This window comes from Passer montanus, unplaced genomic scaffold, assembly GCF_014805655.1.
Source record: "Passer montanus isolate IOZ18808 unplaced genomic scaffold, ASM1480565v1 scaffold208, whole genome shotgun sequence".
Classification (NCBI taxonomy): Eukaryota; Metazoa; Chordata; class Aves; order Passeriformes; family Passeridae; genus Passer; species Passer montanus.
Window position 1 is genome coordinate 327,167 of NW_024366681.1, and position 13,861 is coordinate 341,027.

The window sequence follows — 13,861 nt, forward strand, 5'->3', positions numbered from 1 at the left end:
ACACTTTGTTGCAAACATCAAAAATATTATATGGGGGGGAGGGGAAGTCATATGCTCTGTTTGACACATTGCTAAACACACTTGCTAGAAGTGAACTGAATCCATTAATGGTTGTCTGTCTAATGGATACCCAAAATGTGTAGAAGTGGAATGTATGCAATAGTTGGAGTCTGCAGTGGCATGTTGGATTGATCCCTCTGTTAGCAGAGGGTGATTTTGAAGGGGAAAGCTTGGATTAAAGCATATGACCTGACAGAGTATAACAATGTATAGGCAAAGGAGGAATGATGAGATGCATGGTGACTGAAATGAAGAAAAATAAGGTAGATGCTGAGAAGGGACAGTGCTTGGAGTCACCTGTCTTTGTGTAGGAGAAGGGGTCCTGCTACTGAATTTATATGCTGAGCTATGAAGAAAAGAGGAGAAGTACGTGAGAATGAGAAAAAGGAAAATGAACACAGAGCAGAAAAGACAGAGATGAAAATATGTTTGAAAATAAGCTTAGGACAGCAGCTCATTTGACTGGAAGGAAGCTTTTGAGTGGAAGTTGGTACCAGGACAGTGGGCAAGGGTCAGGGATAAAGTCCAGTTGTTTGTTTAACTTTTTGTTTATCTTGCATTTGTTAATGAGTGTGTTTTCTTTCTGTTTGTCTAGTTGTGCTTGATCTATATTTGTGTCATGTCATCTGAAGATAAACTTCAGATATGAGAAAAGTAATGCTGATCTTCTCACACTTTCCTTACTGTGAACCCTGTTGTCTGTTCAGCTGCTGTGTCGAGGTTTTTGTCAATGCAGCACCGTGTTATTCCCTCTGAAGCTGACTGTGAACAAATTAACATCATGTCCTCACTTGCACTTGATCTTGTTTGTGCTCCATGTGGTGGCCTGATAAAACAGTTTTTATGTATGTTTTTTATGTATGTATGTTTATGTATATTTTAATTTCTGAAATTGTAAGAGTTAATAGCCTGTCAGAGTAGCATTTTAATGGTGTTATTGAGGCAGTGGAGTTGATGCTGCATATGGATAACGCCCAAGATGCTAAAAATAAAATATACAGTCTAAATGGCATTCTATGGTTTCTTATAAATACTTGGAAATGCAGTATTTTCTTAATAATTTTGATAACTTTTAAAGCATCAATACTTGCTTATTTATTTAAAACAATTGCCACTTTTCACAGCCCAAGTTGTGATTTAAGACTATCTTGTGTAACTGGAAAGCTACTGTGTATAACTGTTGATTTTAAATAGAGTATTTCAAAGCCTGATTTCCCTTCATAAGTGTAGAAGACTGAAACTTTAGTGATGAAACCTGAATGCTGTTGTGTGTGTCTTGACCTATGGTGATCACTAGTAAATAAAAAGTACACATACGTTGTGACAGGTTTTAAAATTTTTGAAAAAAAGAAATTGTAGTCAGCTCTGCATTACTTAATGGTCTGTCTTAATACCTTGTTTGTCTTTTTTAAAAATTGAAATTATTATTGAGTGTAATTTTTTGTGCCAGCTATGTGGCAATTTGTGATCATCTTTTTTCAGAATACAAATGATATTTTGATTATGGCAGTAATTTATCTTTAACCTCTAACTTTAACTTGTAACTGGTATTTCCAAAAAAGTTTGTAGAGTGTTATGATCAACAGATAAAGGGCCATCCTATCCTTATCCAAGTGTCATCCTAATTCCTGTGGAACAAGAGAGTTTGTTATCACAAATAGTTTTCTCTCTTTTCAGGAATTTTTTTTTATAAATAGCATGTGAATATTTGCAAAGCTGAACACTCCGAAGCTACCATTCAGTTTCACTTGGCATTTGTTCATGGAGCATTTGTAATAAGTGTTTGGGGAATAAAGTGTTTATGGATTTAAATTTATTAGTGCAAAGGAATTTGTGTTCTTACTTTGTTTCCAGGGTCCACGAATGGGCACTTTTATTGGCGTATATCTTCCCTGTTTGCAAAACATCTTGGGAGTTATCCTTTTCCTGCGTTTAACATGGATTGTAGGGACAGCTGGAGTTCTTGAGTCTTTCATCATTGTGTTCATGTGTTGTGCTTGTGTAAGTTAAACTTATTTTATTTATTTTTTAAACTCTTGTCCAAATCCTCTGTTAAAAGAGTACTGACACCTTCTAATGTATGAGTATCAGGGAAAAAAATAACCATGTTTAATCATACTGGTAAAATTGTACTGATATTTAACCAATATGGTTGAATTGAGAAAAATGGGGTATATGTATAAGCAGTGAGTGTCACGTGTCAGTCTAACTCATATGAACAATCTTTTGAGTTGATCAAAGTAAGCTTTTGTTTGAAGTTTTATATAAGTTTCATTAAATCAGCCTTTAGCAAATATTTAATTATTTCCTTTGAGATCTCTTCTGCTTTTTTCAACTTCAGAACAAGCTGACTAATAAACTACAAATCAAATCCCACAGCATTGCATCCATAAAGTAATTTTTTAGAATATGAGAGCACTACTAGATGTTGTCATGATAACGTTACAATTAGTTTTCACTACTTTTTAAATTGAAATAATGAACATACTATTTTAAGTATATGCAATGGTCTGTATACTTCCAGTTAATTTTTAAAGACTGTGTCAAGTATAAGTTAACTAAATCTTCTGCTGAAAAGTTGAGTACTTGAGTTGCATGTATATCCCAAATTAAACATCTTGGGGGGTGGGGGGTGTGGAAATCTAGTTCCATTTGATTACTGTTTTGCTCAATCTTTTAAAAAAAACCCTCCAAAACTCTGGTATTTTAAATTTCCTGTATTTCATCTTTCCACAGACTATGCTAACTGCAATTTCCATGAGTGCTATAGCAACAAATGGTGTAGTTCCAGGTAATGAAGAATTTTATCTTACATGGCAAATTCTTAAATAATGGAAGTTTAAATCTGGGATAAGAAATTCTTATCATTCTCAAATATCAGAAGTAATGCCTTTGTATCAAATGCATTTTTTCTTTTAATTGATTTTATAAATAATTTTTAAATGTGAGATACAGTCTTTAAGACTGGGTCTTCTGGGAATTACCATCTGTAGCACAACTTTGTCATCAGTCATTTGATCCTGTTTTAATCAAAGATAAGATGTTATAAATTGAATTAATGGAGACTGGTCTTCACACAAAGCAAATTTCTTTACAAATAAGGGTACTACTTTTCTCTCCTGAATTCTCCTACATTCCAGCTAAACACGAGTTAGTTATGTTGTTTTCTGCAAGAATAGTAACTGGTGTCATGGCAAAAATATTTTTCTGTATAAACACTCTGGGTTCTGCCCATCTCCTTAAATTTTCAGGATAGACTGATAAATTGATTCGGCTTCATAAAGTAAGAGGATTTTTTTTTTTTAGTGGCAAAATCAGTTAGCTCTTGAAGCTCTTACCCTTTTCAGTTTCTCAGGACAATAACTGATAGTTCTGGTGTTCAGATATTGGTATGAACTCTGAACTTAAACTGAAGTTGTTGGGCTATAATAAAAGTAAAAGCTATAATTTGTGTAGGATGTAGAATAATTGTATTATAATTTTATTTCATGGATACAGTACCATATATGAAATAAAAAAATCAAGAGACAATTTTGTTTAAAATACTTGCGTTTTATAATAAAATTGAGTTATTCAAATCAGTGCACAGATAACTAAAATGTTCTGCTCTGTTCCCCCTCATATTTTTAAAGTTCATCTTAATGGTTTTGTTTAACATCTCTCACAGACTTTGAAGCCTGCAGTTCTTACATGAGATAGGTCTCAATTTTCATTTTTTTAGTTGTTGGTGCCAGTTTCTTAGAGAAATTATGCTTGTCCTGGAATATATGGAGAAGGCAGAAAGCACAGATAAGAACCTAGGACTGAAGGAGACCTGAGGAGCAGGATCCTTTATTTTGTCTTTATATGCAAGAGCATTCATTATATTTAGTAAAAAGATTGGTGATGCATCATAGTATCTTAGTTTCTCATTCATTCATATTGAAAACACTGAAGTCTGTGGAACAAGCTGCCCAGGTGAATGATGGAATCACCATTTGTGGAAGTGTTCAAAAAACAAGGAGGTGTGGTGCTTAGGGAGAGGGTGTAGTGGTGGATCCTGTTAGGGTAGTGTTAGGTCAATAATAGGACTTAATGATCTTGGAGGTCTTTTCCAACTTAAACAATTCTGTGAAAAACAGCTTTAGACTCTGCACATTGATGTATGTTATTTAAAATTGCACACATCTTTCCTCTGTCTCTTTCTTCCCACAAGCAGGACAAAAATAATGAATTTAAGAGTAGATGTTTGCCTTGAGGGAGTTGGTTGACAGTCTAAAAGAAAGAGATGAGCTTGAAATTTAGGGCCTTATTAAAAGGCAAATAGTGCAATGGAAATAGGATGGTGTGGTGTAGTTTATGACTTAAAGAAAGATGATGCATACGTATGGGAAATAAGAGTGAGAAGAATTGAAGAACTCGGGGTAAAAGTGAATTTTATATAAGTGGACAAGAAAAAGCAATCCCTACCCAACACGTTTAAACAGTACTAAAAAAAAGTGATCTGAAGTGAAAGTGGCAATGGTTTAGTATACAGAAAATAGAAAGAATCAGTAGAAAATAATCTGTTTTGCTCTTGCCTCATAAAGCAATTATTTTGGAACTTTATTGTTTGATGGGGAACAGCTTAAGGTTAGAAGCTAAAAATTCATTCATATATATTTATACCTGTATATCCTTGTCTAATTTACTTCTGTTTAGCTTGTGGAATTTTTCCCCTTCTTTCTTTGCTCTTCGCTTTCTGTTCCACACATAATGCACACAGGGATATTAACTTGAAATGTACATTCTAACTATCTAGATGGTATACACATTGATTACAGTCTTGTCATGAGCATGTCAGTGGAGACACATGCAATGGTTATCTTGATTATGTTGAGTGAATGATTCAAATTTTTGTTCTCTACTGCCGTCCTTAATCTGAAGTACTGGAGATGTTTTGTGTTTCTTGTTTGTTTGTTTGTTTTGTTTGTTTTTTTGTTTGTTTGTTTTGTTTTGTTAAATTCACAGCTGGAGGCTCTTACTACATGATTTCAAGATCTTTAGGGCCAGAGTTTGGTGGAGCAGTGGGACTTTGTTTCTACTTGGGCACAACCTTTGCAGGAGCAATGTACATTCTTGGTACCATTGAAATTTTATTGGTAAGTACTACTCTCTATTAAGACTAAATGTATTTGGGCTGTTTTGGGATATTGCTGATGAATTTTCTTAATGGTCTAAAATGCATTCTAGTTTGGTGATCGTTAATGTTTTGGTACTACATTTTCAGGATGTTGATATTTATTTTTACTCTACTTGTGACTATTTGAGGAAGTTAAATTCTTATCAGTAATACAAAAATAAATTAAATGGTATTTGATGTGTGTTTATTTTATACAATGTGGGAACCAAGCAGAAATCTTCTCTTTCCAAATAATGGTTGGAAAGCATTACCAGGATAACTCACTGCTGCTCAGTGAAAAGTTGTGGAGAACATGAAGGGCATATCTGTGATGAGGAAATAATAATCTATCACACTTCCTCATTTCTGAACTACTGGCTTTGAATTTTCATATATTTGCAAAGATGCTGTGGAAGTCTGCCTGTGTGGCAGTGGCCTGGTTACTATGACTTTGCTCCATCCAGGAGGGGCCAATAATTGGTCATCAAATCAGAAACTGAAGATATGCACAGGAGATACTTAAGAATTCTTTCTTGTTACTTACTATGATCCATGTACTCAAATCCAGGCTTTTTTACATTTAAATTAGAGATAGTATTCACTAATGCTTGCTTGTGTGATCTGATCTGGCTTGTTGTCTGATCTATGGTAGTAATACAAGCATATGTTGAATTGTGGATTGAATTTGGTGCACTGTTCTCCCTATTAAGAGGGTCATGCTGGGTTTGTGTTGCTAATATAAATGTTCGAGATCCAGCTACAGAATTTGAAGTAAAATGCTGCCCAGGATATCTGTCAAAGACCTCAGAATGGACCCCTGACATAGCCACAAGCCATGAGTATTGCTTTTTTTTTTTTCTTCACTGGGGCATGGATTATTTGGAGAATCAGAAATCCGTCATCTGTCTGTGGATTTCCCTGGCAAAGGCTTTAAATAGCAGGGCAATAAAATCCACAAGAAAATTTTCTGGAGTACCTCCACAGAGAGTCTGAAACTTCTACAATGTCATAGTGTAAGATTTTCTAACAATATATACTTTATCTGTAATAATTTTTTAGTTTGCTTTCTTTTTCTTCCATGATGATGTGACAATTTCCATATCTTATAGCATTCTAGTAAATAGTAATTTACTAAACTTAAATTTAATCTAAGAAAATTCTGGTAAATAATTGTCTATGTCTATTTTTGGATTTTGCTTATGAATGCATCATGGTAGCCTCCTGTTCAAAGTTTCTTCCTGCCTTTAGAAATTATATTATTGAAAAATAGTCTTTGAGCAGTTTTTTTTTAAGGACTGGAGTTGCCTCAAGCCCTGGTAGCTGAGCAGAGACGGGTGTTTTTAGGGGTGCTAGAAGAAGGCATATAGATATTGTTGTGTAGTGTAGTAAACCAGTGTCTCAGAACTACAGATCAGTTGGTCTTCTCACACACATTTATCAATATAAGTGCTATTAACAGTTTCTAACTTCTTTTCAAGTACAACACACCAAAATTTAAGAAAGAGAGATCTGTAAGAGAATCTTGTTTGAAATTGCAGTAGTTTGAAATATCTGGTTTAGCACATGACTAAGCTTCTTCACAATACTCTTAAATTGTGCTGTTGCAACTTTAGATTAAAATTTTATGAAGTATTATATAAGGTCTATAATACTGAAAACATTTTTAGTTTATTATACTTTTGTTTGATTCTTCATATTTTGTTTCAATCAATGGAAGTCCTGTTTATGGTTTGGGTTTTTTCTTTTATTTTTGTCATGTTCCTACTTCCTTCTACCACCAAATTCCTTAGCCATTTTTCCCATTTGGCAGACACATGAATTTGAGAAGTGGAAGCTCTTTAACAGGAGATAAGAAGCTGGAGCAAAATTGTATCTTATTCTTAAACCTTGTTATTCTTCACCCTCACCCTTTTCCTTCCTTTATCTCTACAGTTTCTTGATGCCCAAATTATATGGCTAAACTCATTTCTGAAAGCAAAATGTATAGGAGGTTAGATTTTATAGTTCAAATAAATGATTTAATGAAATGTTCACTATTACATGTATGATAGTTCATCATATCTCTTGCAGACCTATATTTCTCCAAGTGCTGCTATATTTAAAGTGACAGATGTTGGTGAAGAAACAGAGGCTATGCTGAATAACATGAGAGTCTATGGAACATGTATTGTCATTCTGATGGCCATAGTAGTTTTTGTGGGAGTAAAGTATGTCAACAAACTTGCACTGGTCTTCCTTGCCTGTGTGATTCTTTCCATCATTGCCATATATGCTGGAGTTATTAAGACTGCTTTTGACCCACCTGACTTTCCGTAAGTGCAATATTGAAGTTGTGTGGGTTATTTAAAATAAAAAAAAGTGTGGGGAGGGAATAGCTACTGTAACCATTTCATGTTTTAACTAATTTTCAAAATACAAACACTTTGGTTTCAGTGGTAGGTTTATGTAGTTTAAATACCAATGTGGTCATTTGTTATTCTGAGTTACATATCTGAATATTTCTCTCATTTTTCATAAGATATGGTAACTCTAGAAAATGTTCTTTGGTGCTTAAAATTTGGCTGTTAGTTCATCCACACCCAAGGAGCAAGAAGGTGCATTTTGCTGACAGTAAATGTAACTGCTTTATCTAAAGATTTAAACTAAAAACCTACAGAATAATGTAAAAAGGTCAAGAAACCATTGTAGCTATTAGCCATACTTATAAAAACCCCATAAATTTAAACTTTCTGTGTTATGAAGAAATTTTAGAAACTTCTATTTCTCCCTACTTAAAAATGGTACGTTGAAGTGTTTAAATTCACTTGTGTTTGTGAATGCTTTCCCATTAATAAAATAAAATGTTATTGTTATGCATGACACATTGCTTCTCAAGGTCCTTGATGTGCTTAATTCTTAGCTCAATAGGAGCTACTCTACTCCAGTTATTAGCTGCATTTTACTTTACCCAGTTATATGAGTTGCATTTTTGCATATTTTTCAGTTGAAAGAGGAAACAAAATTATATTGCTTAAGATATGATCGGAATAGGCTGATAACTTCAATCTTGCATGGCACTTCATAGTGAGAGTTATCCTTTGCTGTATGATTGTTACAAATTCAATATTACTTTGAAGTGTTGGTAATTACATTACAAATTGAGCATTAGAACAATACTTGTGGATTGTTCTGTAACATTATTTTACATGTAATATATGAAATGTTGACATATTTCTGAATAAAACTTATGTTTCTTAGAGTAACTTGCAGTGGGGAAACAGTAATCTTTTTTTCGCCTGTATAGATAAAAGAGAGTTTATGTGGATATGTAGCATGGGTGAGACTCATTACCAAGTCCCTGGAGACTTTATATGTGGCTACTACTGTAATATTATTGTATTGGGGGGGAAAATATAAAAAGAGTTTATTTTTCACTAAATATAATGGTTTACAACTGCCTCAAAATGAGAAACTCAAGTATGGTTTTATGTAGTGGTAAGACTGATCTGATGGTGGTAGTTTAAAAACTCAAACAAAACAGCTTCTACTTGGCTGGTTAGTTAGGCTGGTATCACTAACCTCCATTAAGTTTGTCCATTGTGTAGGTGGTAAAATAGTTTACCTCAAGATCTCCCAGTTGAATCAAACTGAAAGAAGTTTCCATTGCTTGTATCATTTGACCCTCCTGCTATTGAGTCATCAAAGCAGTAGCAATTAAAAAGAAAAATAAGCAAGGCAAGTGACAAGATGATCTCTTTAGGAACAGTTTTCTGTTAAATCTGCTCAAATTCCATGAGATGCAATATCTTGAAGCTGCACTGGTGTATCTGCCTAACCCCCATGTTATATTTGATGTTCCTTCTTTTGTCTTCAAAGACCTATATCATTCAAATTTTAAGCAAGCCTGGAATCTTAAACATCTTTTGTACAGTTTAACGAATAAATATACCTAGATCCTTAATGTTGTCTGCTGGTAGGAATTTGCTTTGACAGCTGTTCAGACTTTTCTAATTCTCTTTCATTCCCGAAAAAAAAGTTTGCTTCCCCAATACATGATTCTTTAATTTATACTCCCATAACTGTTGTTAAATTTTGCTGTTTAACCTTCCTGGCTTATTTCGTACCTTTTGGACTGTAATGTTTTTGAGGATCATCTAAAGTTTTCAGTTGCTTGAAAAGGAAGAGAATGGTTTACTTGCTTAATTTTACTTTTATATTTTCTTCATCAGACTCATCTTTTAATTATGTTTATAAAGTATTACTTAATTTTACTTCTTTATTGTAGGACTGAATGCATCATAATTGCTGTTATTTAGTGGGCAAGTTGCTTAAATTGATTGTACTTTCTGAAGAACAAATCAGGAGGCAAAATAGCTGCCAATACCATAAAGAAGAAATATTTGATCCATAGTTTTAAGACTATTGATGATAGTTTTAGATGTAGAAACTATATACTGTTTTAGTAGATGTAGTATAGGCCTTAAGGTAGACAGTGTAAGTAACATGTTTCTGAAGAAGTCTAATGGACAAAAAATGCCTTAATTCACAGCCTTGTATTGAAGGAACACTGATTTTATTTTTCTTGTTTGTAGTATCTGTCTCCTTGGAAACCGTACATTGTCAAAACGCAGCTTTGATGTCTGTGCCAAATTTACTGAAAGCAATAATGAAACAAAGACTACACCTTTGTGGCGCCTGTTCTGTGATAGTTCTTTGCTTAATGCTACATGTGATGACTACTTTAGTCTCAATAATGTAACAGAAATTCAAGGAATTCCAGGAATAATGAGTGGAGTTCTAACTGGTAAGTTGGAAAGCACAGTGATTTAGAAGTTTTTGGACAGTATCAAGTGCTTTAATTTGGGGGTAATTGGAGTTTTATAGGTACTCTTTCAAAAGCCATTGTTCAATCAAAAAGGTGATAAAGAGCTCATCGCAGCTTTTTTTTTTTTTTTAATATGTATGCCAAACATTTCAATAAGCCATTCATTAATATATTTTCAAACTCTCCTGAGGGAGAACTTGTTTCCAGTTCACAGGTGGTGCAATGAGAATGAAGTTCTGTGGATTTTCCAATGTGTACAAGTTAGTGATTGAATTGGAGAAGAGCAGTCTACAAAGTGTATAGATTTTATTCTCTTTACAAATCTGTATGGTTGTAGCAGCTTGGAATTCAGATTGCATCAAGTCATAGGATTCATCTTAAATGTGTAATAATTCGTGTTGTACATATGCAAATAATGTTTCTGGGAATGAAATGGATACTCTGATACCTCTCCTTTGCATTCCCTTAAAATCGTGCTGCCATAGTACTCCAGTTTAAAATATCACATATAAAATGTACAAATACATTAAAAGATACTAAATGAAACATAGGCTTCTCTGAATCTAAATTTGTGTTTTTTAAAAAAAATTCTCAATGAAAAATGAAATTACTTGCTTGTTGCAAGAAATGTAACTTAGAGTTTGTTCTCCGAGTTTTATGATTTACCATATGCATATCTACAATTTTTCGTGAATAATTTTGCACTTCCTGTCCCAGCTCACAAGTTAGCTGCAAGTTACAATTTTGTGCTACCCTGTAAGATATAAGTTGTTCTTTTACTTTTTGGAGGTTTGAGGCTGAGTACTATTTTTTTTCCTTGTTCCCTTCACTGTTTAATGTTTCATTCAACAAACAATCCTGTACAAAAGTATATTTTGCTAATTTATTCTCACATAATGTTAAGATCTCTAAAGACCAGGAGTCTGCTGAAAGCTCATTGTGAGCGACATGCTTTCCAGTATTCACTGCTCTTTGCTTACATGTAATGAATTTCATCAATTCCTTTACGTTTACTCATGGAATCTGATATGTTTTTTGGGTTTTTTTTGGTGGTTTTGTTTTTGTTTTTTTTTAAGTTCCTTGTAGTTATTTTTCCTTCTACAACCTAGAATTAACTGATAATTGCCAGCAGGTTCTCATCTTGGTGCTAGCTCCTATTTTTGGCCTGTTTGAGTGTACTGGATAGCACTGGTTACATCCTGATGGTCATTCTTGTAGAAGTTTCCTGGTGGCTCTTTGGCATTACAAAGCTGTATTTCTATTTACTTTTACCTGTTGTTTTCTGTCTTTGAACTGTTTTTTTTTTTTTTTTAATCCATGTGAGGAGATTTCCTCTTATCCAATGTCTCGTATAGATTCCTTGGGTGAGGAATATTTTAATAACATGGGCAATATAGATGGACTGTTCCAAGTGTATTGCCTTCATTTATGTTTCACTTAAGGAATTTTAATACTTCTGACCATTTTCTTTTGCAAAAGCTAAGTTGAGGCTTCCCCAGTTTTTCAAAACTAAAGAAAAACTGTGAATAACTACTAAGTTTTGTCAGAAATAAAAAATAACTTCCCTGTTTATTGCCTCTGTCAACTGCTATTGTTGCTTTTGACTGTTCCTGTAGAGATGCTACTCATGAGTCCTTAGTTTCTGTGTCTCCCTGAAACACTTTTAATTTAATGAAATGGCTTTCCATTTGTCCTTGGGTATCAATACTATTTCACGTCAACCTCACATATTTCAGTGTTCTTGGAGATTTCAGGCTGAGTACTGCTTTTCCTGCTTTTGAAAACATACACTCTGCTTCTGTTCACTGATTAACATTTTTCTGAACAAGAGCTTCTCCATAACAATGCATTTCACTATCCTAGTTACACCTAGTGCTAAAACTAGGTGTCTTGCTGAGTGTGAGTACACATTCTGATACCTAGCTTCAGCTCTCATGGCAAAGATTTCTCAAGGAGGGTTCTTCCACTTGATGAATCTTCTGCCTTGTGTGAAGACTTTGGAGCTGCAGGCTCTGCACATTTCTTGAGCTGTGACTGGGAATATTCAGATGCCATGATTGGGTGCCTCAGGAAGTGTGCTAAGTCCTCACACCATTTATTGGGCACTCATGTAGGGTAAGTATTCATCTCTTATATAGCTTCTGTGAGTGTTGTCCTAACAATAATAAATCATTCTGCAAGTGGCTGGCTAAATAGGCCTATAACCCTAACAGAAATTATACAGTTCTTCTACTAGCTTTATCAACATTGTTCTGATGGTGATAGCATGTTCGTCTGATACACTGTACCCGTTCTTGTGTATGTACCCTAAATGTTAGCTGCTAGAGAAGCCTTAGCTATCAAGGAATGGTCCTAGAATGTCTGGACAAATGTCTGGGCTTTTCTGAAAAGTTATTATTTTTTCTCACTCTAACTTTGAAGTCCACTTGGATTATCACTTTTGGGAAATGAGCATAGGAAAGCGCTGTGTGACAAGTTATGAAACAGGAAAGTGATTTCTATTTAACAAAATATCTAAGCCGATTTTACCCATGTGCTGGCAGGCACAGTTCCACAGTTAAGCTGTATGTATTGCAGTGCTCAGGTCATTGTCACTTCTGTGTCATACTGAATAAAGGACACAAGCTGTTGAGTGCTTATTAAGAATTTAAGTGCATTTGATTGGCAATTCAAACTGATTTTTGGATTTTCTTCTTATGTTTCACAGGGGGTAGATAGATGCTAATTTGGAGATCTAGTCTTATTTTACATCACTCATCAAATCTCTGCTAAAATTCCTGAAATTTAAAATTCTCTTGTTTCATTAACTTCTTATGGCTTCAGTCTTATCTCTAGATCAGTCTGCTACTCCTCTTCATTTGATTGTAGTAATACACATAGCATTCCTTAGCGAATAATACCTAATTTTAATCTTTGCTCTGCTTTCTCTTCTGCTTCTCATGCATACTTCCATACATGCTTACCGATTGTAAGATTTAAAAAAAAAATCTGGGTATGAGTACCCTCTCTTTGGTCACTTATGGTTCAAAGTCCATCTTCTGTTGTGCTCAAGGTTACTTTTTGCTATTATAAAGGCTTAGAACACTGTACTTGAATTCTGTAGAGTTGTTCAGGATGCCTGTAAATCGACTATTCAATGATCGCATCAGTCCATGGGAATTTTTATTTCCTTACTGTAAAATCCTTTGCCTTCTTGACAGGCCAGAAGAGTATCTACTTTGTTTTCTCACATATGATAGGACAACTTGTCTCATTTTCAAGTAAGAATCAGTGTGGTCTGTTCTCACAATCTTATCAAGGTACACAACCAGTGTTTTCCACAAATTTAAGCTCTCAAAATTTACTCTTTGACCTATCACTCTTCAAACAAATGTGCTTAGTTTGCTGGGGCATTTGGGCCATATTCTGCTGGGGTTTTTTTGCTTATCAGTGATCTTCTGGAGTCTGGTTATCAAGCTTTTGTCACCATATGGAAATCTTTTGCCATTAACAGCTGAATCCTAAACTGTTATGCAGGATTATTCTGTATAGGAGGTGTCAAAGAACTCAAATTATGGTTAAGTAGCATTTCTTTTTCATGCTGCTCCTCAAAATACAAGAACAAGAAATATTAGTATATACCAAGATTCCTTGAACCTGGAGATAAGATTCCTTATTTTTTTCACAATAGGACATCTGTGTGCCTGTGCAATGTAAGTGTACATTCTAAAATGTGTTAGAATTTAATTCTATAACTATATTTTGCTTTAGAGGAAGAGAAGATTTTGCAGGACACATCTCACACTCTACTGCATTTTTACTAGCATGGACTGGAGTGCCCATGGTATTAATCATACTGGGAAATATCATGATTTTTG

At 34.3% G+C, this 13,861-nt stretch overlaps 1 protein-coding gene across 5 annotated transcripts in view; it reads left to right on the forward strand.

The window, feature by feature from the left end:
* The window catches only part of LOC120501853 (solute carrier family 12 member 7), a 120,395-nt gene that overhangs the window by 64,987 nt on the left and 41,547 nt on the right, over nt 1-13,861 (forward strand). For 4 of the 5 annotated variants that reach the window (XM_039708609.1, XM_039708610.1, XM_039708606.1 and 1 more), the window contains 5 exons: nt 1,915-2,061; nt 2,797-2,851; nt 5,050-5,180; nt 7,271-7,512; nt 9,772-9,983. In XM_039708609.1, coding sequence (XP_039564543.1) covers nt 1,915-2,061; nt 2,797-2,851; nt 5,050-5,180; nt 7,271-7,512; nt 9,772-9,983 — 787 coding nt within the window. The remainder of the gene's footprint in view (nt 1-1,914; nt 2,062-2,796; nt 2,852-5,049; nt 5,181-7,270; nt 7,513-9,771; nt 9,984-13,861) is intronic. The other variant, XM_039708607.1, reaches the window with a different exon arrangement.